Source organism: Heteronotia binoei, chromosome 11 (genome assembly GCF_032191835.1).
Source record: "Heteronotia binoei isolate CCM8104 ecotype False Entrance Well chromosome 11, APGP_CSIRO_Hbin_v1, whole genome shotgun sequence".
Classification (NCBI taxonomy): domain Eukaryota; kingdom Metazoa; phylum Chordata; class Lepidosauria; order Squamata; family Gekkonidae; genus Heteronotia; species Heteronotia binoei.
In genome coordinates, this window is record NC_083233.1 from 34,735,957 (window position 1) to 34,762,569 (window position 26,613).

The 26,613-nt window shown below is 45.4% G+C and overlaps 2 protein-coding genes and 1 non-coding gene across 3 annotated transcripts; 2 read left to right on the top strand and 1 right to left on the bottom strand.

The window, feature by feature from the left end:
- Positions 1–1,352: 1,352 nt before the first annotated feature.
- On the top strand, positions 1,353–6,118 carry LOC132579574 (large ribosomal subunit protein eL39). Its single transcript, XM_060250031.1, has 3 exons — positions 1,353–1,493; positions 4,141–4,244; positions 5,785–6,118. Exons 1-3 carry the CDS (start codon positions 1,491–1,493, stop codon positions 5,831–5,833), a joined length of 156 nt encoding a protein of 51 aa, XP_060106014.1. The 5' UTR covers positions 1,353–1,490; the 3' UTR covers positions 5,834–6,118.
- On the top strand, positions 4,573–4,704 carry LOC132579788 (small nucleolar RNA SNORA69). The gene has a single exon (XR_009556006.1). It is a non-coding gene; the product is annotated as a small nucleolar RNA SNORA69 (small nucleolar RNA).
- A 1,599-nt stretch (positions 6,119–7,717) lies between the features above and the next one.
- LOC132579161 (ankyrin repeat domain-containing protein SOWAHD-like) lies at positions 7,718–21,168 on the bottom strand. Its single transcript, XM_060249368.1, has 2 exons — positions 20,939–21,168; positions 7,718–9,512 (listed from the first exon to the last, which is right to left on the bottom strand). Exon 2 carries the CDS (start codon positions 9,377–9,379, stop codon positions 8,336–8,338), a length of 1,044 nt encoding a protein of 347 aa, XP_060105351.1. The 5' UTR covers positions 9,380–9,512; positions 20,939–21,168; the 3' UTR covers positions 7,718–8,335.
- Between the last annotated feature and the right edge of the window lie 5,445 nt (positions 21,169–26,613).

Below are 26,613 nucleotides of genomic sequence, written 5' to 3' on the forward strand. Positions count from 1 at the left end.
TGACGTTGCTTTCACAATCTTTTCACGGCAGACTTTTTACGGGGTGGTTTGCCATTGCCTTCCCCAGCCATCTACACTTTCCCCCCAGCAAGCTAGGTACTCATTTTACTGACCTCAGAAGGATGACTTTTGATAAAGGTTTTTGATAAAGTTCCACATACTATCCTAGTTGACAAGTTGGTAAAATGTGGTTTGGATCCTGTTACCATTAGGTGGATCTGTAACGGGTTGAGATCACACCCAAAGAAGTGCTTGTGAATGGTTCCTTATCCTCTTGGAGAGGAGTGACAAGTGGAATACCTCAAGGATCTGTCCTGGGACCTGTTTTGTTCAACATCTTTATCAATGATTTGGATGAAGGAATAGAGGGAATGCTTATTAAATTTGCAGATTATACTAAATTGGGAGGGGCTGCAAACACAGAAGACAGAAACAGGATATAGGATGACCTTGACAGGCTGGCAAACTGGGCTAAAATCAATAAAACAAATTTTAACAGGGATAAATGTAAAGTTCTGCATTTAGGTAGGAAAAATCCAATGCATGGTTACAGGATGAGGGAGACTTGTCTTAGCAGTAGTATGTGCGAAAAGGATCTAGGGGTCTTAATTTATCATACGCTGAACCTGAGTCAACAGTGTGATGCGGTGGCTAAAAAGGCAGATGCAATTTTGGGCTGTATCAACAGAAGTATAGTGTCCAGATCACGTGATGTGATGGTATCGCTTTACTCTGCTCTGGTAAGATCTCACCAGGAATATTGTGTTCAGTTTTGGGCACCACATTTTAAGAAGGATATAGACAAGCTGGAACGGGTCCAGAGGAGGGTGACAAAGATGGTGAGGGGTCTGGAGACCAAGTCCTATGAGGAAAGGTTGAGGGAGCTGGGGATGTTTAGCCTGGAGAGGAGGCGGCTGAGAGGTGATATGATCACCATCTTCAAGTACTTGAAGGGCTGTCATATAGAGGATGGTGTGGAATTGTTTTCTGTGGCCCTGGAAAGTAGGGCAAGAACCAATGGGTTGAAATTAAATCAAAAGTTTCCGGCTCAACATTAGGAAGAACTTCCTGTTAAGAGCGGTTCCTCAGTGGAACAGGCTTCCTCGGGAGGTGGTGGGCTCTCCTTCCTTGGAGGTTTTTAAACAGATGGCCATCTGACAACAATGAAAATCCTGTGAATTTAGGGGGAAGTGTTTGTGAGTTTCCTGCATTGTGCAGGGGGTTGGACTAGATGACCCTAGAGGTCCCTTCCAACTCTATGATTCTATGGAAGGCTGAGTCAACCTGGAGCCGGCTACCTGAAAACCCTTTAATAACATACGTATTTCACAGGAGCAGAAATGTTCCTTGAGCAACACCAGGGGTCGCTGTAGCTGAGGAGCATCTAGCCCGCTTCTTCCTGTCTCTGTTCTCTCCCATCACTCAGTGCTCCACCTTTCCTTTCTCTCTTCCGCTGCGACATAGTGGTGACTGGTTGCGCGGTCTTCGCCATGGTAAGTGAATCCGCTGCAATCCTTCGTCGTGGTTCCTTCGCAGGCTTTTGGGCATCTGTCTTGGGGCTCTCGGAGGTCTCCACGAATGAACCCAAATAGAATTAGGAATCCAAACGGTGCTCTGAAAATGTGGGAGCTCCGGTTGTGCTCCGCCCCCCCCCCCCCACTTCCACTAGTAGTTTGTGGGCCGAGAGAGAAATCCAAAGGATTTCGTGGACGAGAGGGAGGCTTTAACTGAAGCCAGTGATTTCCCGGAACTGCAATAATAATTGTCATTTAGCAGTTGTATGCCGTTTTCAATGTTCACAGCGCTGTATTTTACTACAGTCATTCTTGAATCAGTCGGCCGGTGTTATTACTCCTGCACTGTGTGTTGGAGGTGGCTGAGACAGTGACTTATTGAAAGGTGCCTACTGAGTTTGTAGCTGAGGTTTCAACCGGCGACCTCCCAGATCTCAAGCTTGCTCTCTTAGGCCCTACGCTACACCGGCTCAGTGGGAGTGGGGTTGCCTTGGTTGAATCAATAGCAAAGGTTGCTCCACTTTTTAGTCTAAATTGGCTCCTCAGTAAATAAAATCAATCATAACGATATAATGCAAGGTATTTGAGACGCCCAAGGTACACAGCAGGCTCTGCCAGTCCATTGCAATACTCTGGACTATTACCTCGTTTGTTTGTTAAATCCATATAGAATAATATTTTTTTCCAATTATTGATACTGGTTGTGAACCCCCAGTGCCTGATACTCCACTACTGTCCCTTCCTGTGCTGCTCCCAAATGCTTAGGGATGTTTGCATTGGGCATGTTATGAAAAGCACAAGTAGGGGGTATATAATTAAGAAACAAGTCCCACTGAATTCAGGGGAGCCGTACTCATAAGCCTGTGTGCAGATAATTACAGGCATGGGTCCTGGTCTGGCTGTTGCATTTCATAATGCAAACAAAACTTGTGTACTGAGTGTTTTTTCCATTACAAAAGCAGTCCCTGCCTGACATCTCATTTTAATAATTCCATTTACCTAAAGAAAAAGAAAAATACCCTGGGGAAAAAGGTAAATTTAATGTGAATATGTTTATAGGTTTTAATGCATAACAAGCTTACATATTGCTATTTCCCCTGTGCACACTTCATGTACATGTCTTTGAAAACATACCAGATTGCTGGACATTACACTCTGCTCATAGGTTTTGTGTTTATTTTGCTTCAAAAATGCCTTCTCTGTATGATCTAGCAGAGACCCAGATTGGACCTCAGTAACTCTGGAGTATTGCAAAATGAGGTTAATATTTATGAAGGGCTTCCACTTAGAGGAGGGCAGGGAGCTGTTTCTGTTGACAGCAGAGGAGAGGACTCGCAATAATGGGTTTAAGGGTGGGAAGGTACCGACTGGATATTAGGAAAAACATTTTTACAGTAAGAGTTGTTTAACGGTGGAATGAGCTACCAAGGGAGGTGGTGCGCTCCCTCTTACTGGCAATTTTTAAACAGCAGCTGGACAAACACTTGTCAGGGATGCTCTAGGCCAGGCGTGTCAAACTTATTTGTTATGCGGGCCAAATCTGACGTAAATGAGACCTTGTCAGGCTGGGCCATGTGTGTACCTATTTAAGATTAGGTAGCAGAGATATGGACTTTATAAAGGACACAAAGATTTCTTTAAAAAACTTAAAACATGCTTAAAACATTAGCACTCGGTCTTAAAGGTGCTTGCTTTGTATTTCTCCCATAGGATCCAGGGAACTGGGCAAAGGACGCTCTGGCTCTTTCCTTCCTTCCCCAGGGAACCGGGCAGGGGGGAGCTTCAGCCAATAGAATGAAGAGGGACTTGGCTCAGTAGCTCTGCTGTATGATTGAGAGAGCAAGGGAGGCGCCTCAGCCAATGGAGAAAATAGAGGCTTCGCTCTGTAGCTCCTGTGTAATTGAGCAAGCTTGGCAAAGCAAGCTGTGTTGCAGAAGGAACGAAGAGAGGGAGAAGGAAGTAGACAACAGCCAGTTGCTCACGAGCTGATAGGAGCCATCCAGGGGCCCGATTCGGCCCCCAGGCTGCATGTTTGACACCTCTGGCTGATCCTGCATTGAGCAGGAAGTTGGACTAGATGGCCTGTATGGCCCCTTCCAACTCTGTGATTCTGTGAGTCAAAAGATTTAAGACAAGGTTGCTCTAACGTTACATAAAGGGCAGGGTAATTCTTACCAGTTTCATATTTCTTGCTCTCTGCTTCATGGCTGAGGACAGGCAGTGCTTTTCAGGATCACTATGTAATGGTAGGGTGGGTCACTTTCCATTTCTTTTAGATTTGGAAACTGATGATGTTTCATACTCCCCCTACACATTCTCTTCTTTTCTCCCCTCACTTAAAAGTTTGCTGAACTAGCCCCACTATAACCCCCTTAAAGTATTCCAGTTACTGTTTTTACATCTTGCGGATTCCAGCCATGTTCTTCTGTGAAGCCTGATTGCTTCTTGTCTTGTTATGCAGTTTCCTGTTCAGCCAGGTCCACTTTTCAGTATTGCCATGGTAGGAAGACAACCAGCATGACAGTTTCCAGCCCAAAATTCTTCCAGCTATTTGAAAAGTTAGCCCTCCTCCATACTATAACTAGTATTGTTTGGTTTTTAAATGTTGTTCTTTTTTCCCCCTCAGTCCTCCCACAAGACATTCAAGATCAAACGGTTTCTTGCTAAGAAGCAGAAACAGAACCGTCCCATCCCACAATGGATCCGTATGAAAACTGGCAATAAGATCAGGTAAAAAGTACAGTCTACTTAAGTACTCGATATTTACCATAGGAATGTTACCATGAACAGGTCTCTTTAAAAGGTTTTTCCCCTTCTACCTCTCTTTTGTAGGTGTTTTTATAATATCCTGCCTGATGAAGAGTTCTGGTGAACTTGAAAACTTGCACACAGTTTTGTGTCTTTTGGTTGGATCTAATAAAAAGTGAGGCATGGACTGTGGGCTTGTATTTGGATTTTGCTTTTGGTCCAATATGCCTGGAAGCATCTTTAGTTCTTAGGGATTAGCAGCCCTATGTGGGCCACTATATAGGAATTTGTTTTCTAAGGCTGGGTTCCTAAAGCAGGCTGCAATTACAGTGCTTCATTCCGTGGGAGTACTGCCATTTTCCTGCTGAGAGCAATGCTGTCACTTTGGATGTGATCTCTCTATCTTGTGGGGAAATCACCCATCTTGTGAACAGTGACAAGCATGTTAAGGCAACTGAGAACAGCGTGAAGACCTCAGAACTGAAAGGAATGTGCTGGGAAAAACATTTCCTGCACAAATATACTATGGTGGGGGCAATTTCTATGATATTAGATAGAATAATATGTTTTACCAGACTGTGGAATTTTGGGTGGCCAGGCTACCAGTGGATACCAATTTAGAAACACTGTTCACTTTGCACAGTTGAGTTGACACTGTGGCATGGACTGACTAAACAAAGTAGTGTCAATACACCACATGTGAGTAGTAAAATGTATTTTAGTAGTGCTGTTGTGTTGTTTTCTACATCTCCCATTTTGTTTGTAGGAAAGTATTTTCCCTCCTCTGAATACATTGTGTCTAGGGTAGGTTTTAGGGGCTGTGAGATTTGAACAGTTTACTCAGTAAATGAATCAACCATAGTTCAGTTGATTAATCAATAAGTTGGAATTAAGGGCACCTTTCTAGGGAGGCTTTTTTTTCATAAAGAATTATTTAAAATTCTCATCAGTTCTTCACAGCTTAGAAAGCCAAACTTTTGGGAAATGTACAGGTATTTTCAAACTTCTGTTGTAGTTGCTTCTTTAGATTATTTGTTGCACTAAAATCCTTTCAATAAGTTAACGGCCTTCTTTTTTGTAATAAAAATGCTCTTACACCAAAGGAATTATAATTTTATTTAAAACAATAAAATAAAAATTCAGTTACAAATAATCACTTCTTTCCATCCCCCCCTCCCCACCCAAACCTCTGAGTGTTTGGACTTTAAATCTTCTGAGTGCTTGGAAACGTTTGGTTGGATCCTGAAGTTCTTTTCTGCTGAGTTATATTAAGTTTTACTTTGAAAGAAATATTTCTTCTCAGGGAGACTGTTGGGGGAAGGGAGTCATAGGGCCCCTCCCATTGATAAAGTCGAGGGAGGGGAGAGAGCTGATGCGTGTGGGAAACCCACACTTCCTTTGCTAGCAGCCGTGAAGCCCTTTGTTGAGGGTGTCGCAAGCAGAAATGATGAGAAGGATGGCTTTCTCTTGGTTCAGCCGTGCATGTGCCTTGCTTACTAATTGTGTCCCTTTTTTGTTCTAGGTACAACTCCAAAAGGAGGCACTGGAGGAGGACCAAGCTGGGCCTCTGAAGAGAAGCCGCTCCAGCCCTTGTAGCGCATTTCAGCCTGCATCGAGACTTCATATGGCCCTTTGCCACCAACCTGCCACAGCCCTGTTTTCAAAGCTGACTCATGTTGTGCATATTTTCTTTTACAGACCTTTATTTTCACAAAGGGTTTTTTGAAAGAATTAAAACCAAATAATGGAAAGCTTTGTGTACAATTAGTGCCTTTTTAGTTCTCAGTGCATCTATGTTCAAGGAATTCTTGTTGCTGGTTGAGAGAGGTTCATTAATAAATATGAGATCACACAGAGTCCAGTGAATTAACAATTTATGGTTGGATTTACTGTTTACACTCGCTGCATACGGGGGAGTTGGCAACAGTACAAAAGGCTAATGGCTGTGAAATTGGCACCTATTTGAGAGAGGCTGGAAGCTGCCTGCTGTGTTTTAGTGAGTGCATAGCTTGAAACAAGCAGGGGACAGTCCTCTGTGCCAATGTGGTGCTGAGAAACATATTTCTCAGGGACTGGAAATGCTGTTTGATCGGCTACAGAAGGCCCAAGCAGAGGCTGGGGAGAGGAAAACTAAAAGGTATAAGGCTTAGCGGAAGCTGTGAAGAAGTAAGTCCTAGGGGCTTGATCTGTTAGAGGAAAAACTTAATTCAGAAAGCATGGCCACTCTGAAATTTTTTAAGAGACTCAAACCACTTGCTTTCTTGTCAAAACCTGCTGGGACAATGCTTAACTTGCTGTTAGAAGTAGAAAGTGTAGCTAATTTTTTTCATATTAATTTCACCCAGACATAGCTTGCAACCAAGAAACCTGGCCCCTGTAGTTCTGTGAAGTTTCTAGCAATCTCCCAAGAAGCCTTAGTGGCCACATAAAATAATTCCCAGATTGCCTTTGGGTAGTTCTGGTTACCCCATATAACTGACAGCAGCCAACACAGAAGATCAGAGCCCTGAGAACATTTAAAGATCAAGCATGATGCTGAGGTTTTTTTCCCTAGAATCAGAATCATAGAGTTGGAAGGGACCTCCAGGGTCATCTAGCCCAACCCCCTGCACAATGCAGGAAACTCACAAACGCCTCCCCCTAAATTCACAGAATCTTCATTGCTGTCAGATGGCCATCAAGCCTCTGTTTAAAAACCTCCAAGGAAGGAGAGCCCACCACCTCCTGAGGAAGCCTGTTCCACCGAGGAATCGCTCTAACAGTCAGGAAGATCTTCCTAATGTTGAGCCAGAAACTCTTGATTTAATTTCAACCCATTTGTTCTGGTCCTACCTTCCAGGGCCACAGAAAACAATTCCACACCATCCTGTATATGACAGCCCTTCAAGTACTTGAAGATGGTGATCATATCCCTATAAGAAGCATGTTTGTGCAACGAAGCATGCGCTGCTAATTCAGCAGTGTGCGATCCAGATTAATTCAGTGAGTGTTCACAGCTCTTAAACAGAAATTTTAACTCAAGCTAGTGCTTATGCTGCTGTTGTAGTGCAATTAGGATGGTAACTGTCATTGTGTCACTAGCCCGTATTGGCTTGTAACTGTACTTCACTTTTCCAAAGGTACAACTCCTGACCCCTTGATAACTTCCTTTGTTGAATGTTTATGTTTTGTTATTTATAAATTACGTTTTGAAGCATAACAGCCTTGCAGAAGGGGAACATTCTCACCTACAGTTTAAGGAGAAAACGTTTATGAAAGGCTATCCTCAGTCCTAGCAGATACGGTTTAATTTTAAGACCTGTCTTCTGTCCTGTCAAGTTGTGAATCCCTCCTCTCCAGTGTTGGAATGCACATGGTCCTTGTTTTTAAAACACAGAAACATCACAATAGGTTGACAGCAGCTCTATAAGCCCACCTAAAGTAGATGAGATCTTGGAACACACACAACACTCCAGTTAATCTGCTTTTTGTTCTTTATTTGAAAGTGCTCTGATTGTTCCAAATTTGCATCTGTATTTTTAGACATGCAAATCTCTTGAATTTCTGATTACAAAGATACTTATCAAAATGCATGGATGGTGCTTATGAGAAGCTTTGTAGCCAAAGGGGGTGCCTGCCCCAGATTTCCAGGGGCTTAGGTGTGGGGTTTTACTGTTCAGCATTGCTCCTTGCCCCACCCAAAGCCAGAATAAATTACGCAGAATAAAAACCTATATAAATCAGTAAAATTTGCTTGCCCAGGTTGCAGAATTTCTCTTTTCCTGGCTCAGTACTTAAAAGGTTAGTTTGTCTTTTAAATTGTCTATTGTTTTCCCTATGGATGGACTTTAGCACAGCACGAGATGGGTCTTTAGTTCATGTACTACCACTCCTTCATTTTCTTCCAAGACCTTGGACTTCTCACACCTAAGGCTAAACTACGAGTCTGGGCGGGTTGGCTGAAGCCAGCATCTTACAGATAACCTCACCTACCTCCCAGGCTTCCTCCTGCAGCATTCCCACCCTTTCATGATGGCTTCTGTCACAATCCACCCAGTCAACAGACTCAAGTGCCTCTGCTACTGAGCAAATGTCTACCGCTCTTGGAAGAATGCGATGGCTTGCCTGAACAAGTTCCTTAAAGTGGTCAGTCTGGCAATAGGCCTGCGGCTGTTCTCTTCCTCTTGAACACCCTCGCAGCCTCTTTTGAACCCGTTGCTCCTACTGCGTCTGGATGACACACAGTTGTTGTTGGTGTTGAACACTCCTTGGAAGGCTACGTCTTCCTCACAAGCCCCCAAAAGCTCCTTCAGCTCCCTTGGAGCATCTGCTCGGAGATACTGCCATGCTTGGCGGCCGTTATGATCCCGGAGGCTCGTGTTGGCCCCATAGGCCCCCACCAGCACCTTGATGACCATCTCATGTCCCTGAAGAGCAGCCAAGTGGAGAGGAGTTAGCCTGCCACTAGCAGTGAATATGTTGACATCAACCGGATAACGCTGCTTCTCAGCAAAAGTGATGACTTCTATCAAGTCCTCATGATGACCATGTTTGGCCAACCAGTGGAGGACAGTGAAACCGGTCACAAAATCTGTCCTGGAGAGCAGGCTGGGATCCTGGTCCAGCAACCGGAGGATACTCCTTGCATCTCCTTGGGCCACGGTCAGCATCCACTCATGCTCCAGCGGGTCTAGCACCAATGACAAGTCCTCCAAGTTGGCTTCCACAAGAGGATCATGGCCTTGCTGCCCATCAGGGACCTCTCCCTTCAGCAAAGCCGCCAGCCACACAGGTTTGGCTTCGCTGCTCTGCAGGAGGATCTCCTTCAGTCCTTTCCTCCTCGTGCTGCTTCCAGCCGCAGAGAGCCTGGCTGTGTCTGTTCCTGTTGCCCAGTTCTGTGAACGTCTGCTGGCCCTGCTCAGGCTCCTGTTGAAGTTGGACAACTGTGCCCGGCGGCGCATCAAGCTCTCAGACCGGACACTGGGGCTGGGGGATTGGCTGCCCACAGCCACCTGCGTTTGAGGTTGGGAGCTGTCCTCTTGTGCACATGTCCTCTTGCACTCCTGGGATGTCTGCTGTCTATCTAAACTTTTGTCCCTTTGCTGCTCTGACATGCTCTCTCCACCAAGCTCCATCATTCCTCCAGAGTTTTCTACATTTCTGTTGACGTTAACCAGTTGGGTTTTATTTTTTGTAAACCCACAAGTGCTGCCTTCCGGCTGGTGAGATGGGCGCTCCCGAGCTTTCAACAGCGCAGCTTCCTGATTCTGCCTGCAAAGGAGAAGAAACAGTTTCGGTACTCAGGAGGAAGAAAACGCTTGTGGTGAAATGGGCTGCATGAAAGGCAGCAATTGCCTGGTCTGCGAGAGAGCAGACAGGCACAATTGCTTTTGTCAGTGGGCGGGGGGGGGGGCTTGCACAGATCCCTTGCTCAGAGCTGGTTGGTATAACCCTGCCTGTAAATTTCTCCGCCTCCCAGCCCTTGCCTAATACATGCTCCAAATACAGCCCCCCCTCCACATTTCTAAAGCCTGAGTTAAACTTAGTACCGGCCGAAGCCAAAGCACTTCCCCCTGGGACTTCACATGCACCTGGCATCTCCTTTAAAGGGGGCCCCTGCCTATGAAAAGCAGCTACATGGCACAGGTAGCTTCTTTGCATGGATAGGAGCTCAGTTCAAACACAAACTGCAGCCTGCACAGAGTTTCACAGAAGAATGTTTTTGCCTCGTCTTCACCTGGATGACTTTTGAAGTTAGAACAGAAGCATGTTTTTTAAAATATCGAGACAAATAATCAGGGCTTTTTTTGTAGCAGGAACTCCTTTGCATATTAGGCCACACCCCTGATGTAGCCAGTCCTCCAAGAGTTTACAGTAAGTCCTGGATTAAGAGCCCTGTAAACTCTTTGAGGATTGGCTGCATCAGAGGTGTGTGGCCTAATATGCAAAGATGTTCCTGCTACCAAAAAGAAGCCCTGCAGATAGTAGTTTTGATCAAAGCAGCTGCAGAGAGGCTTCACTGTCCAGAGTCTACACACATTCATATTTCTATTACCTCTGGGGTTAAACAAACCTGACAGGTTTGTAGGATACCAAAACCAGTGTGGTGCAGGGATCGAAGTGTAGGGCTTGGGAGACCAAGGTTGAAACCCCCACTCGGCCATGGAAGCTTATTGGGTGATCTTGGGCCAGTTTTTCCCTCACAGCCCTACTCTACCTCACAGGATTGTTGTGAGGATACAATGAAGGAAGGGAGAATTATGCTGCATGCTGCTTTGGAGTGACAAGCAGGCTATAAATATCCAAATAAATAAATACAATGCTAACACCAGTCAGGATGACTGAGCAAAAAAACAGGCAGTAGTTAGAATGTTGGAGTAGTTACTAGTACCTGAAATACCTGGGTTCAAATCCTTTCTCAGGCCTGAAGCTCACCTTGGGCCAGTTCTCTCTCAATTAGCTTGCCTCACAGGGTTGTTACAGGGATAAAATGGAGGAGTGATGCGCCACATATGGTACTTTGAGGTTATAAGAAGGAAAGTGAACCCTCTTTCAAAGTGGGAGGGGGGGCAGAGGAATCTGTCTCCAACCTGAAAGTAGCATGAATATTCAATGTTTCTGAGTTTTTCCCCTGAATGGCACAGTATCTTAATATGAAATCTATACAGACTTTCATATTTCACCACAATTTTATTATTTTCCAAGGCTTATTGTTGATTCCAACCCGCCTCATTCTTTTCCTGAGTATCCCGATTGCTGCTTTAATACATTTTTCTCAGTTCTGGTTTTATCTGCTTGCTGCTTTAATCCCTTTTTCTTTTATACCAGGCTTCTTTCTTTTTGTACTGAGATGTGTTTTAATTACTTCGTTGTCAGGCTGCCCTGGATGTTTGTAATGAAGTCCTCAGAATATAAAATGTTTTAAAAGAAATTCTCACAACTACCCTGTAAGGCAGGCGCTGCAGTTCGATTCCGTTCCATACTACAGACAGCAACAGACCAAAAGAGAGGCTAGCTTTGAGGCAACCTTACAAATTCATAGCTGAAGTGAGATTTTTAACAGTCTGTTAATGCTTTGCACTCACCTGTCACTTTATTTAACCATAAATTCCAACTCTCAACTGTACTGATTCATTTCTTAAATAAACGCAACCTGCACCTTGCCAAGGACACACTGCTATCTGCTCTGACTTCACAACCTTTCATGAACTGAGACCCACCACTGAAGTTCTGACTCCAGGCAAGGGTCTAAGTCAGAATTCTGGTTCTTCTATTTGACATGACATTGAATGAGCTTTTGATACTTGGTGTGAAAGAAAACAACAATTTAAACAAAATGCTAATTCTACATTCATAATTTATTTATTTACATTATTTTTAGTCTGCCTTTCTCATTGGGACTCAAGGCAAATTATACAGAGCATAATGTGTAGCATAATGTGGTTTTTAAAAAACATGTTATGCTTATACTATTTTAGTAACAAGGACATCCCTGTAAGGTGGGTCCAGGTTATAGCCCAGGGGTGGCCAAACTTGCTTAATGTAAGAGCCACATAGAATAAACATCAGGTGTTTGAGAACAGACAGGAAGATAGATGGGAGAGGGAGAGATGGAAAGAAAGCAACTTTAACTTTCAATGCATTCTCCAATGCACTTGGAAAAGTGATTTAAAGAGAGAAATGCCTTCTCCAAGCCAGCCAATAGGGTGGTGGGGGCTTCGAGAGCCACAAAATCTCTGTGAAAGACTTTCATAATTCTCGAGCCGCAATTTGGCCATCCCATTATAGCCCCATATTTAATTGCTGGCAGGTAGAGGCTTCTTTAAGCCACTACAATAATACTTAATATCTGTACAGCCCTTTTTTGTGTCCAAAGTGTTTCACTTTAATGAGGTTGATCCTATGAACACTGATAGCAGGGGGAGCCATGCCTAATTTGTTTCTTTGTTGCCGCCCTTTAGATTTTGTGGCCTTCTGTTTCTCTCGAACCGAGCAATACCCTTCCAGGAGTCATAGGGGACAGTGAGAGGGGAAACCTACTTTTGCAAGTAGCAGGTTCATCCACCCTGAACCACGATCACCGTACTCCTGACAACATCCCTATAAGGCAGATCATACTGGAGCCTGAGCCACAGAGAGATTTGCCTAAAACCAGTTATTAAGTTTAGGACTGGGGCTTAAACCAATGCTCTTGGGGACTGCAGCACGAAAACTGGGTTTGTTAACCACTGTGTTAAACCAGCTCACTAGCTGAGGTTCACAGGGGCTTCCCAAATCACAGTTTATACTCTCAGTCCCTCTTCTACGCTGGCAGGCTCCGATCCAGGAAATGCAACCTTTCATTTGTGTGTCACATGTGACTGTTGCTGCTTCCCTCCTAGTGAAACATTTCTCAAGGTGTGTTTTAAAAAAAAGAGTTAATGTTGTCTTTATTTGGCCCCTGGTAAAAAAAAACTGTTGCTCCCACCCGCGCGCGCACCCACCCCTTAGCTAGCATTTTGGAGGCTGCTGCCACCCGGCCGGGATGATTCCTCACGGGGCAATCGGAAGGACCTTGCAAAAGCAACCAAGATGGCCCAAGAAGCGTCACAGGGAGGAAGAAAGAATGACAGTCCCCTTCGCTAAGCTACCTTTCCAAATGCACCTCCAGGGCTGCTGGGAGGACGCGGCGACCGGCACCCCCAGCCTGGAAAGCCTCTCCGCGGACACCTGCACCGGCGCGGCCGACCGCGGCGCTCCCGGGTGCCTCCTGCAGCCGCAGCTCCTTCCGCGCGTCGGCGCCGCTTCCAGGCAGCTCCTCCTCGCCCTGCTCCTTCGGGCAAAGTTTGCCATCGGGGAGTTGCGCCGCACGCTGGAAGTTGAAGCCGCGCCGCCCGGGTGACCTTTGCTCTGCCGGGGTCGATTCTAAGCCCGCTCAAGCGGCGGCGGCAGCCTGGGATTGGCAGGCAGGCCGGCTGGGAGGCGAGAAGCGACCCCTCTCGTGGGGAGAAGGAAGGGAGCGCCGGGGCGCCGCCAGCAAAAGGGACAAACAAGCACCCGGGACCGCAGCCAGCAGGCCACGAAGGAAGGAACCCGGAAAACCGGTCGGGTCGGACACGCCGCAAGGAGGCTGTTGTCCAAGGTCGACTGGGGGCTCCCTCGCCGGAGGCAGCGTGTCAGGCAGGGATGTACAATGGTCAGAGTGGTGGACGAGGATCTGGAAGACCCAGGTTGGCATTAGGGTTGCCAGGCCCAGTGCTCCCTCTAAGCTGAGCTAGCCCGCCGTTTTTTAGCCTCTGGCTCACACATTTTTGTCTTGGCTCAGGAGAAATGGCCCCAGAGCAAACTAATTTATGCAGTAGCCAGATTGCTTGCTTGCAACTTTAATGCCAGTAGCTCACAAAGTAGAAATTTTGCTTGCAAGACTCCAAGGCCTAGAGGGAGTATTACCCAGCCTCCCACCTTTGGCAACCAGTGGTAAGGTTGAGGGGGGGTAGGGCTGCTAGAACCAGCTTGGGAGACTCCTGGAGATTTGGGGGATGGAGTCTGGGGAGGGCAGGTGCCTCAGTGGGGTACAATGCCATAGAGTCCATCCTCCAAAGCATCCCTTTTCTCCAGAGGAACCGATCTCTGTAGTCTGGAAATGAGTAATTCCAGGGGATCTCCAGGTCCCACCTGGAGAGTGGCATCTGTAGTTGGAATCACCCCATCCCTCTGCCTTGGAAGCTCACTGGGGTGACCTAGTCGGGCCTGTCACACTGGCAGCCTAATCCACTTCACAGGGATGCTGTGAAGAGAAAGTGGAGAAAGGGGAAATGTTCTAAGTCATTTGGGGTCCCCATTGGGGAGGCAAGTGGGATATACAGTTCTAAAGGAAAATAGTTGTGGGGGGGGGGGCGGTAGAGCTTCACATAGCCAGTGTGTTGGACAAGGACCTGGAAGACCCAGGTGCCAATCCCCACTCTATCCTGAAACTCACTAGGTGACTTTAGTCAAGTAATTTCCTTTCAGCCTGACATGCTTTACAGGGTTGTTGTGAAGACAACATTTACTAGGTGAGGGATATGTACACTTGAAGGAAGGGCAGGATAAAAATAAGATTGATAGGAACAAATAGGAAAATACACTGAGACGATAGGGGTTTCTTGTAGAGAATTCTTCAAAATTGGATGCCAAGTTGTTTCAGGAAATGCTGTGATAAGCAATGCTATTATCAGCGATGCATTGTAAAACTCTGGTAGGTTTGACCAGTGGATGGATGGATGGCCATTCAGTGACTGTAAATTGTCCTTGTATGGCCATTCATCCATTCAGAATCCTTGTACATTTCAAAATTATCATCCAGCAGAAACCAGATACTTACACATTTAGAACTTTCTTTCTGTTCTTTCTTTAGATAATTATACCTTTTTTTCCTCCTTGATGAGGACCCAAAATAGCTTCCAATAATGTTTTTCCTTCTCCCATTTTATCCTCACAACAACCCTAAGAGGTAGGTTAAACTGAGAGAGGGTGTGTGACTGGCCCAAAGTGACCTAAGAAGCTTCCATGGCAGATTGGGGAGTCAAACCTGGGTCACTGACATCCTTATCCTACTATCTAATGACTAGAGCATTCTATTTCTCAAAAATGAGCACCAACAGCGGGAGAAAGTTGAAAGGGGTACATCTGAATTTAGCCTAAACCTCTCATAAACTATCTTTAAGTCACTTAATCCTAAAGAGAGTTACTCCAGAGTTACGCCTATTCATTTCAATGGGCTTAGAACGGAGTAACTCTCCTTAGGATTGCATTGTAAGCATGTAAACCAAAATAGGGTTGTTATTGGGTAGAACATCTTACTTCAGTGATGATTTCCTGGTTGGTCTGAGGTCTTTCACGCTCTCTCGAACTATCCTTTGTAGAAAGAATTAGATCGTCTACCTTCTAAGATTGTTGCTGACATAACGGATGAGAAGCACACTAAGGACTTAAGCAAAAAAAAATACCCTTACATACCAAGTATTGTTATTTGCACATGCACACATTTCTATGGCTGCAGATTCCAGAAGATTAGCCATTTTAGGGTGTGGCAGAAACTGAAGAGAAATCAAGCGCAGTATAAGGGGTTTGAGAAAAAGAGTTGATCAAACAAGAAGTTAAATCTCTCCACGCTGTATTAAACAAACTGAGCAACTTTAGTATTGTGTCAGCATCCCCCACCCATCATCATAGTGGGAAATGAAACTGATCTAATGGGGAGGGGGAGATCTTAAAGTGGATTACAGAGATTGTGAACGGGAAACACTTTGAATGTTCAAAACTGCTAAAGGCGAGTGTTATGAAGTGCCTGTGGTTTCTGGTGGCCACGGTTTTGGTAGCCATCTGCATGCAGGGAAGTGAAACCTGGATTTCACTTCTAAGGCACTCTTGGTATAGATCTCAGGAGGTTCCCCATCTCCACCCAAGCTTAGCAACAGGAAGGCCAGTGCCTCATGACTCCTGCCAACCAGACCCCAGTGATCTGTCCTCTGTGGGTTTCTTGCATTGCTGGGAAGTCAAGCGTTTCTTGAGAATAGCGCTGCCACTTTCTCAGCAAAGGAGAATTGTTTAATCATTATCCACAGTTCCTGGTCTGCAAGGAGATAACAGTTACCAACTGCCTTTGGTGAGGCCTGAGGGAGAAGAGGAAGCAGCCAGGCACCCCTCCACTGTGCCCAGAGCTTGCTCCAGTGGTAAACCCCTTCCTCCCAGCTACCAAGTGCATAACTAGCAAAAAGGAGGGAGTTTCCCCTTTTTCATGCCCCCAGGGATTCAGTTGCAGCTTCCAACTGCCACCACTAAAGACAGAGAGAGAAGCAACCAGCCACCCTTCTTTCAGACCTCATTTGAATGTCACTGAAAATCTCTCTGTGGGTGCCTGTTAAAATCAGATTTTAGTTTTCTCTGTCATTTTGGAATTGCTGTGTGAGCTGCCTTGGGAACCCAATTTTGATGAAAGCAGAATAAAAATATGACAAATATTTCACATGTGAATGAAAGTGAGGGTCAGGCATGTCCCAAGAGAAAGAAAAGACAACGTTTAGGATGGTGGTGCCAGTTTGGTGTAGTGGTTATGTGTGTGGACTCTTATCTGGGAGAACCGGGTTTGATTCCCCACTCCTCCACTTGCACCTGCTGGCATGGCCTTGGGTCAGCCATAGCTCTGGCAGAGGTTGTCCTTGAAAGGGCAGCTGCTGTGAGAGCCCTCTCCAGCCCCACCCACCTCACAGGGTGTCTGTTGTGGGGGAGGGAGATAAAGGAGATTGTGAGCCGCTCTGAGACTCTTCGGAGTGGAGGGCGGGATATAAATCCAATATCTTCTTCTTCTTCATTCATGCCTGTCTTAGAGAAAACCTCAATAGAAACAGGAAAAGGAAGGGAAAGGTCCCCTGTGCAAGCACCAGTCATTTCCAACTCTGAGGTGACGTTGCTTTCACAACGTTTTCTCAGCAGACTTTTTATGGGGTGGTTTGTCATTGCCTTCCCCAGTCATCTACACTTTCCCCCCAGCAAGCTGGGTACTCATTTGACCAACCTCGGAAGGATGGAAAGCTGAGTCAACCTTGAGCCTGCTACCTGAAAACCTGATCAAACTGATCGAACCTGATCAAACTCAGGTCGTGAGCAGAGCTTAGGACTGCATTACTGCAGCTTTAACACTCTGCCCCACGGGGCTCTTTAAACAGGGGTTTAAAGGTAGGTAGAAACAGGGGTAGCATAAACTTAAGGTTTCACACAAGCCTATTCCTTTTGCAGAGTTGATTAGCTGCAGTGCTCTCTAGTGGCCAAGCTCTAAGTTGCAGAGAAATCCAAAACAGCAGTTACGCATGAAAATGGAAAGGATTTTGGCAAAATCACAAAGGACAAGCAACTATATCCAAACAAGGACACTGAATTAATCCTCCCACATATAACTTCACCCCAGTATAGGATGGACCATTAATAATTTGTTATGTTGTATCCCCTAGCCCTTATATACTTAGCCAGAGGAGGAAGTGGGAAAGCATAGCTGAACAATCTCATTTGCACAACAACCCTGTGAGGCAGGCCATGCTGAGACCGATTGGCCTATGGTTAGCCAGTGAGCTTCATAGCAGGATGGGGATCTGCAGCGAGTCTTCTGCAGTCCAAATCCAACACTTCAACCATTTCTTCACATTGGCTCTGAAAAGCATTGTACTTATTTGTTCAATGGATTTATCAGTATACAAAGCCTTCCAAGCTGTTTATAAAGCAAAGTAAATCCATTTGAGCAATCAAAACACCCCCCCCAAACAAGCAGAACTAAACAAGAAAAGGAACAAATGGTTCCTTTAAAATGCCTCCCCCCAACGCAATAAAGATATCTTCACCAGCCTTTGAGAAACAATGAGAGAGAAAAATGGGGAAAGGAATACTTAAAGAAGACACTTCACCTTTGAGGAATGTACCAGGATTAGGGTTTTATTTGCATATGTCAATAGCATGATCTGTCTTTTGCAGTTGACAATTGCTCAAAACTTCCATGTGACCAAGTCCTGGTTCTCTCAGATGTCAGATGAAGTGTTAATTTTGATTCCAGATGGAACCCTTTCTACTGAACATTCCTTTTTATATTAAAAAAATGTTTGTATGTTATGTTGCTAGCATACTAGGTAGAAGAATTCTCACCTACCTGTCTCACTGACGTGGTTTTCTGTATGCAGGGAGGGACACAAAAGGCTAGAGACTTTTTAAAACGCAAGCTGGGAATTCAGAGCTAGTACATTGTGGCAATAAGTCATTATAACTTCATTGCAGTATAGCGATCCAGCAATTACCAACTTTTTTAAAAGCCAGAAAAAGTCCTCTGGTGACAGGGAGCAAGGAAGTGCTGTGCGAATGCTCCATTGGCAACCTGAAAGCAGAGGCACTTGCAGCTTAACAGGAGCTACACAGAGAATTGTCTCCTTGTGGAAGCTGCCCAATCCCAACTGAAGAATCATGCTGTTGAAAGCGAAGACTCAAGGTACTACTTCTATCATCTTGAAGCTGAAAGATGACAGGAATTGGGAACTGGCTAGTGCCAGGCATGATGTTATCTAACTGCAGAACTGCATCCTTTATCCCCCGCCCCCTCCCAAGCATGTTATTTATTGATTGGTTCTTATTTAAAGTACTTGCATTCTGCTTTTTTAATTTATGTATGTCCAAAAGATGGCTAACTAAAACCAGATCAATAACAGGTCATAGCAAAGGCAGAAAGTAGATACATTTAAATGAGGGCCCAAATTGCTGTTCTAACTGTGTCATCCTGGTGACTAACACTTGGAAGGAAGCAGTTATTCCCCCCCCCCTTTTTTTTGGTATATTGTGTGTGTGTGTGTGCATGTGCGTGCACCTGGAAGTCATAGTGACTTCTGGTGACTGACCCCTACTGGGGGCCTGGAGGATATTCAGAGAGGTGGCTGAATAAAGCCTGCCCCCGCCTTTTGTAAGGATGCTTACAACATCAGCCCTTAAAGACATTTGGTGATTGCACTGTTCCTTCCTTCCTTCCTTTTGTTTTCATGGGGGTTGTGTGTTTTTTGTGTGAGTGCACTTTGCAATCAGGCAGCTTCTGGTGACTGACCCCTACTGGGGGCCTGGAGGTTATTCAGAGAGGTGACTGAATAAAGCCTGCCCCCGCCTCCCGACTGCTGGCATTTCAGGGAGGTCTCCCCTCCAAGTACTTGCCAGAAATGGCCATGCTTAACTTCCAACATCTGACAAGATTGGGCTTGCCTGGGCTATCCAGATCAGGGCATGATTGCACTGTTTCTATCCTGTAATCTGCCTTGCGTTTTAGTGAGAAAGGAAATTTCAGTGAGAAATGGAATAAATTAAAACAAAAACAGACTCCTATAAAAGCTTCAGGGTCAAGCTTGTTCACTTGTTCCTTCTGAAAGCTGCGCAACCTCCAGCACCGTGCTCTCCTCAGCAGGAGCTGAATATTGCACACAGCACTGTGACACCCTTTGGGTGGCATCTCCCAGTTCCCTGGTATGTTGCAACCACTTCTGCTGCACTTTAAGTCCACAGGTGAGACCAGAAAAGCTTCAAAATGGTAATGGGTGTATATGTTTATCTTTTTAATACATTAACTTATGTGTACTCCACCTTTCTCCCCAATGGGAACCCAGGGCAGCTTATGGAATTATCTTCTTCATTTTATCCTCACAACAATCCAGCAAGTTAAAGTAGACTGAGGGTGGGTGACTGCCTCATGGTCCCCCCCCCCGCAGCTTCCATGGCAGAGTGGGGATTTGAATTAGGTCTCCTAGATCATAGTCTGGCACTCTAATCACTATGCCACTTTGGTTCTCCTTTAATTCTTCCAGGGTGCTGCCATCCTGAACATCGCACATCATGTAGTCATATCTTCCAATATTGCACAGAAGAAAATTGGGACCTGGTTGTAACTCCTATTGTCACATGCTACCCTCCCCACTCCTTACACATCACTGAAAGTTCTCATTCACTGCTATATGCTTATTCAGTTACTGTTGGTGGTTGAAGAAGAAGAGTTGGATTTATACCCCACCCTTCACTCAGGGGCAGAGCGGCTTCACTCAGGGCTTACAATCTCCTTCCCTTCCCCACAACAGACACCCTGTGAGGTAGGTGGGGCTGAGAGAACTCTTTTGAGAGCTGCTCTTGAGCAGAACAGCTCTGAGAGGGCTATGACTGACCCAAGGTCATCCAGCTAGCTGTATGTGGGTGGAGGCATGGAGAATCAAACCCAGTTCTCCAGATTAGAGTCCACCACTCTTAACCACTACATCAAACTGGCTCTCAAATAAATAGTTTTCATATGCAGTTTTTCCCCCCCTTCACCATTGCTTTCAAACATGATTGCTTGGGGGGGGGGGAGAGCACTGACCATCATCCTCTAATTGGCCTCATTCCAGATGTCCCCCATCCTTCTCACTGTACTCTTTCCAAAACCTGATTTTCTATTATCTTTTTTTAGGAAAGCATAGTCCAGGTACTTCCTACCACATTATCTGGATGGGAAGGTGCCCATTTGCAAAGGTCCCACCCACACAATTTCCCTACTACCGTTTGCCACACTCTAATTGCTGTAGTGTTCTTATGCTGAAGCCCTATAACAGTTACCAACACAAAAAGCTGGCAATGCAGCAGGGAAAACAGCAACTGCATGAAGCTGAGGTGGGAAAGCATGTGGAAATTCCCATGTGGACACTTCTTTGCCCTTGTGAAGGAGAACGACACATAGCATCCTTGTTATATGGAATCATCCTGTAACAGCGTAGCCCATGCTTGTAAAAGCCAAAGGGGCCTTTAAATTTTACCACTCAAAATCAAGCATGTACTTACATGTACCATAAATCCACCTGAATATTGGCCTGCTCCTCAACTGGAGCCTCCAGTCATAAAACTGGCCTCAGAAATCCAAGGTGAAGAAACTTCCTTCCTCCTGGGGTCAATAACTTGTCTGCAGACCTTGCTTGCTCAGACTTTAATACTAGCTGAAGTAAAATATCTTAGGAAGCAGTACTCCTGAATGCTTCCCTAGGCCTAATAAACGCTTTAAAAACCCCAATTAAAGCAATAACCCACATACCAGCAATAATGATAGCTGACTGATGAAAAGTGACATAGGGGCAGAGGCTTCCAAGGAATTTAGAGAGATCCCAGACAGAATAAGAATCAAATACATCAAAGGGAAAGAATACCTGAATCACTGGGAGGGACCTCTCAGTGCTGGATAAGAATAATCCCAAACCACTAAGTCAGTCAGCAAGACATACTTCATTGAGATGGAAGAGCAGATAGTGAAAGAAGGCAGGCGGCAGAGGGAGGACAGGATATGGCAGCTGCCCAATCTTGGAGTCCAGTAGAGAGTTCAATAGGGATGAAGGAAGGCCCTCTCTATGTGTGTGAAAGAGATACAGGTTACTGGATTATGGGTGTGGCTTCCTGAGGTAGTAGACATATTAACTTGGTTTAAAGTGATAAACGAGGATAAGTTGATGTCTTCTGTAGCAAAATGCCTACTAACTGATCATATTATTGGAAGTTTCTAACTGTGGTCTAGAACAATGTCTGAGTCCAGTGGCACCTTTAAGAACAACAAAGTTTGATGAACTTCTTCAGGGTTTTCCCTCCCTGTTCCAGGCTTGTCTCAGACCACTCCCACACAACATGATCAAATTAGGCATGGCCTCATTCTCCATTTCACTGGGCAGAGTCTCTCTTTTAGTTCAGATTCAATTCATATCTAGGGTTGCCAACCACCCGGAGATCTGTGATGGTATCACTTTGCTCTGGTTAAACCCCACCTTGAGTATTGTGTTCAGTTTAAGAAAGATATAGACAAGCTGGAATGCATCCAGAGGAGGGCAATAAAGATGGTGAGGGGTCTGGAGACCAAGTCGTATGAGGAAAGGATGAAGGAGCTGGGTATGTTTAGCCTGGAGAGGAGACAACTAAGAGGTGACATGATCACGCTCTTCAAGGACCTGAAGGGCTGTAATACAGAGGATGGTGCGGAGTTGTTTTCTGTTGTCCCAGAAGGTCAGACCAGAATTAATGGGTTGAAATTAAATCAAAAGAGTATTTGACTAAATATTAGGAAGAACTTCCTGAGCCTCTCAGAGTGGATGCTCAGTGGAACAGGCTTCCTGGGGAAGTGGTGAGCTCTTCTGCTTTGGGGGGGAGGGGGCGTTAAACAGAGGCTAGATGGCCATCTGACAGCAATGCTGATTCTGTGAACTTAGGCGGATCATGGGAAGGAGGACAGGAAGGGTTGCATCAGTGCTTAGTTCTCATGGACCTTTCTTACATGCCCAGGGAAATGCTATTTGCCACTTTGGGGTCAGCAATTTTTCTCCAGGCCAGTTTTCCCAGGGATCCTGGAGGGGGGTTTTTTTGCCATCTACTGAGCATGGAGCAGGTGTCACTGGGAATGTGGGGGAGGTATTTGTGGATTTTCTGCATTGTGCAGGGGATTGGACTAGATGACCCTGGAGGTCCCTTCCAGCTCTATGATTCTGTGATCTCCCCTCTATTGCAATTGATCTCCTGACAACTGAGATCAGTTCCCTTGTAGAAAATGGTTGCTTTGGAGGGTGGATTCTGTAGCATTATATTCTGCAGAGGTCCCTCCCCTCCCCAAACCCCGCCTTCCCCATTCTCCACCCCCAAAACCTCCAGATACTTCCCAACCAATTCACATGGGAGTTGGGAGGGAGAAGAACCAGGGCCTCAACACCAAAAAATAGGAAGTGGGGAATCAGGGTAAGAACTGATACACTTTAAAAAAGCATAACTGTCCAACTTTAGAGACCCTATAAAGGGAGTTGAGCCTTGAGAGGAGAAGAAGACTAAAGTAAGAATAAAACCTCTAGCAACTCACACTAACAACAGCAAAACTAGGGACAGTCAGGACTTTAAAAAAAAAAAAGCAGGAACGCAGTTTCAGGTGGTTTGGCATAGGGGTGTGGCCTAATATGCAAATGAATCACTGTGTGAAACAATGGTGATGTCCGGGTGTGTGGCCTAATATGCAAATTAGTTCCTGCTGGCAGTTATTAGAAATAGAGATGACCTTTGGATGAGACAGTCATTTGCTGCATATATGTTGTATCCATACATGAATTATAGACCCAATTTCCTGTCATGCATCTGGGATTTCCGGATAATTGATTGGTGACAGCACTTACCACACACACACAAGTAAAAAGTAAAAGGTATATGCATGGAAATTATGAATCAGCTAAATTGATACATGAACTCAGAGACTCGAAATGTACTGTAATGCAACATTTAGGAACTATGGCAACAATATGTTGCAGGAAACTGCTACAGTGCTGGTTACACAATCCGGATCCCCTGGAATTACAGCACATCTCTACCCTACAGAGATTTGGAAATGCCTACTTTGGAGAATGGACTCTGTGGAGGCTCCATTCCCAAATCTCCAGGAGTTTCCCAACCTGGATCTGGCAACCGCACTCCTCCAACTGTACACGTTTAGGTGCTTTTCCAAGTATGGCCACTAGGGACAGTAGCTTCTCCTGAAAGCCCCGCATGCTGCAGTCCCTAATCACATTTGACCATGAAAATAAATCTCATGGCGTTCAGTAGGATTTACTTGTTGGTTCAGACTGTAAAGCTCGGGGCAGCTTCTCTTGTTATAGTTTCTATCTGAGAACTGAACAGTGACATGCTAAGACAGTGGCATGCTAAAGACTCAAGTAAGACCCAGTTTGAGCACGGTAGGCTTCATGTGCTACTGGTAGCTGTTTTATGGTCTGCTTCTGATCCAGGGATTGTTTTGTATGCATCATTTAATTTTTTTATTTATTTACCTTGATATTTCACCTTTGTGCCTGACGAGGGACACTAAGGAGGTTGTTTTAGTCCTCTCGGTTTGTGCTTTATGCAACTGGTACACTATGGAACTCAGAGAGATGAAACAGGAATTCAGATGACTAAAGCGAGTTTAGCAGCGAACTTGTGACAAAGCTGCAAGAACATCTTAATGGCCATTTATGAAATCCCATGAGGTAGTGGTTTAGGTTGTTGAAAACAAATTTTATACAGCCTCCATCACATCTGCTAGCTCTTGCCCAACACAGGGTAATCAGATCCTTGACTTTTTTTACTGAGAGAACTCAAAATGTTAGGAATTCAGTCATTACCTATGAAGTTTTTGCAAGTTTCTTTGCCAATAAAGTCTTGTCTCTCCTCTATGACCTCCAGGCCAGCATTGATACAATATGTGAACTGGAGGCCCCTTCACCATCTTTGGATTCAGTATTTAACAATTTCAGCCGACTTTCCTGAGCTGATGTTGATAGGATTCTGGGTGCAGTTAGGCCACCTATATGAGACCCATGCCCCTCATGGCTGGTGAAGACCTGTGGTGATGGAATAGGGGGTCCCCTGGTAGACATTATTAATCTGTCCCTGGGTTCAGGGGCCTACCCAGAGGAACTAAAAGAACCTGTGGTTGTATCACTTGAAGAAACCAACTTTTGATTCCAATCCTTCTCATTACCACCCAGTCTCAAATATTTCATTTTTGGGTAAGGTAATTGAGAGAGCAGCAGCAGAGCAGCTCCAGAAATTCCTGGATAACACATTGGTATTGGATCCATTTCAGTCCGGCTTACACCCCAGCCATGGGATGGAGGTAGCATTGGTTTGGTTGCCCTCACAGATGATCTCCGCAAACAGTTTTACTGAGGCAGGTTGGCACTGTTGTTATTGCTTGATCTTACAGCAGTGTTTGACATGGTTGATCACAATCTTCTGACCCACCGCCTTTCTGATGTAGGAGTCTACAGGGTAGCCTTGAAGTAGCTAACCTCATTTCTCCAAGGTCAGAGACAGAAAGTGGTGCTTGGAGAGAGGGTGTCAACTAGGCACACATTAGCATGTGGGGTCCCTCAGGAGCCAATCCTCTGTCTGATGTTGCTTAACATCTACATGTGCCTCCTTGCCCAACTGATGCAGAGTTTCAGGGTGGGATGTCACCAGTATGCTCAGCTGTATCTGTTGATGGGTAGCTAGCTGGATATCTCCCCAGTAAATCTGGCAGAGGCTTTGATGGGATGCTTGAAACAGAGCCGGCTGAGACTGAATCCTGTTAAGATGGACGTTCTGTAGCTGGGCAGCGGGGACTCAGGTTTGGGGTGCAGACCCCTAGCTCTTGATGGTGTGCCCTTGTTACTTGCAACAACTGTCAAGAGCCTGGGTGTGATTCTGGATGCCACCTTATCAATGGAGGCCCAGATAACAAACATTGCCGGACTAGTGTTTTTCCAGCTACACCAAGTCAGGCAGCTGGCCCCCTACCTGTCCCGCACTGACCTAGCTAATCCATGCAATGGTCGCCTCCGGACTAGACTACTGTAACTTGCTCTGCATAGGGCTACCCTTGAGACTGACCTGAAAACTCCAACCAATCCAGAATGCAGTAGAGCAGGTCTTCACAGGGACGCCATGTATGGCATGTATTCAACCTATGCTGTGTGAGCAGCACTGGCTTCTAGTGGAGTACAAGATCAGGTTCAAGGTTATGGTATTAACTGTTAACAGCCTGGGACCCATATATCTTTGGGACCACTCTCCTGGTATAACACCACCACCCCCAAACACCACACTCAGTTGTTAAGAACTTACTGGTGATTCCTGGCCTGAGATATATCTGGCGGTCCTCAACCAGGGCCAGGGTGTTTTCTGGCCAAGCCCCAACCTGATGGGACTCTCTGCTGAACAACATCCATGCCCTGCAGGACTTAATACAGGTCCTCAGGGCATGTAAAACAGAGATATTACACCAGGTGTTTGGTTGAGGACAGCTACAGTTTTCCATCTGACTGGCACTCCTTTTTTTTCTGCCTCCACCCCACAAGGCAATGGCATATCCTGGCAGTTTTATCACCATCTTATTGGTTTTAGGCTATTCCTATTGTATTAATGTAAATGTATCTATTTTTATTATTTTAAGAGTGAAGTTGTATTATGTAAATGTAATTTTAGCAATGTACACTGCCCTGATTTCTGTTCTACAGGGGATGGCGGTTTATAAATCTATCTATCTATCATCTATATTCTTCTTCACCAGTTTGGTGTAGCGGTTAAGTGCGCAGACTCTTATCTGGGAGAACCAGGTTTGATTCCCCACTCCTCCACTTGCCGCTGCTGGAATGGCCTTGGATCAACCATAGCTCTCATAGGAATTGTCCTTGAAAGGGCAGCTGCTGTAAGAGCTCTCTCAGCCTCACCTATCCCACAGAGGATTGATGAGTGGCTAGCTGGATACCTCCCCAGTAAATCTGGCAAAGGCTTTGGTGGGATCCAACTTTTCATCATCATCATCATCATCATCATCATCATCATCATCATCATCATCATCATCATCACCACCATCATCTGTATGCCCTGGCTTATTCTTTTAGTGTCTTGTTAGTGTAGTTCTGGCTTTTTTAGGGGCTTGTTTTAATCCCTTTCTCCCCAGTGGGGCCCAGGGCAGCTTACGCCATTCTCCTCTCTCCTCCTTTTTATCCTTACAACAACCCTGTGAGGTAGGCAAGGCTGAGAGAGATTGACTGGGCCAAGCTGTCTCAATGAGATTATACAGAACAAGTTAGGCTCAAACCTGAATTTCCCAGATATTTATCTTACACTCTTAACTGCTACACCACACTGAACCTCAATACTATACTAAAAATGGGAAGTGGGGACTGAAGCTGCTAGAAATGTGACTTGTCTAAGGCAACTCAGTGTGTTCCTGCCTACGGAAGTTTGAACCAACTCACAGATCTCTGTCCTACTCACACCCAAAGTCCTCCAAATACACAGGCAAGCTGGAGGTTGTTTTTGTAAACTCTTTTATTTG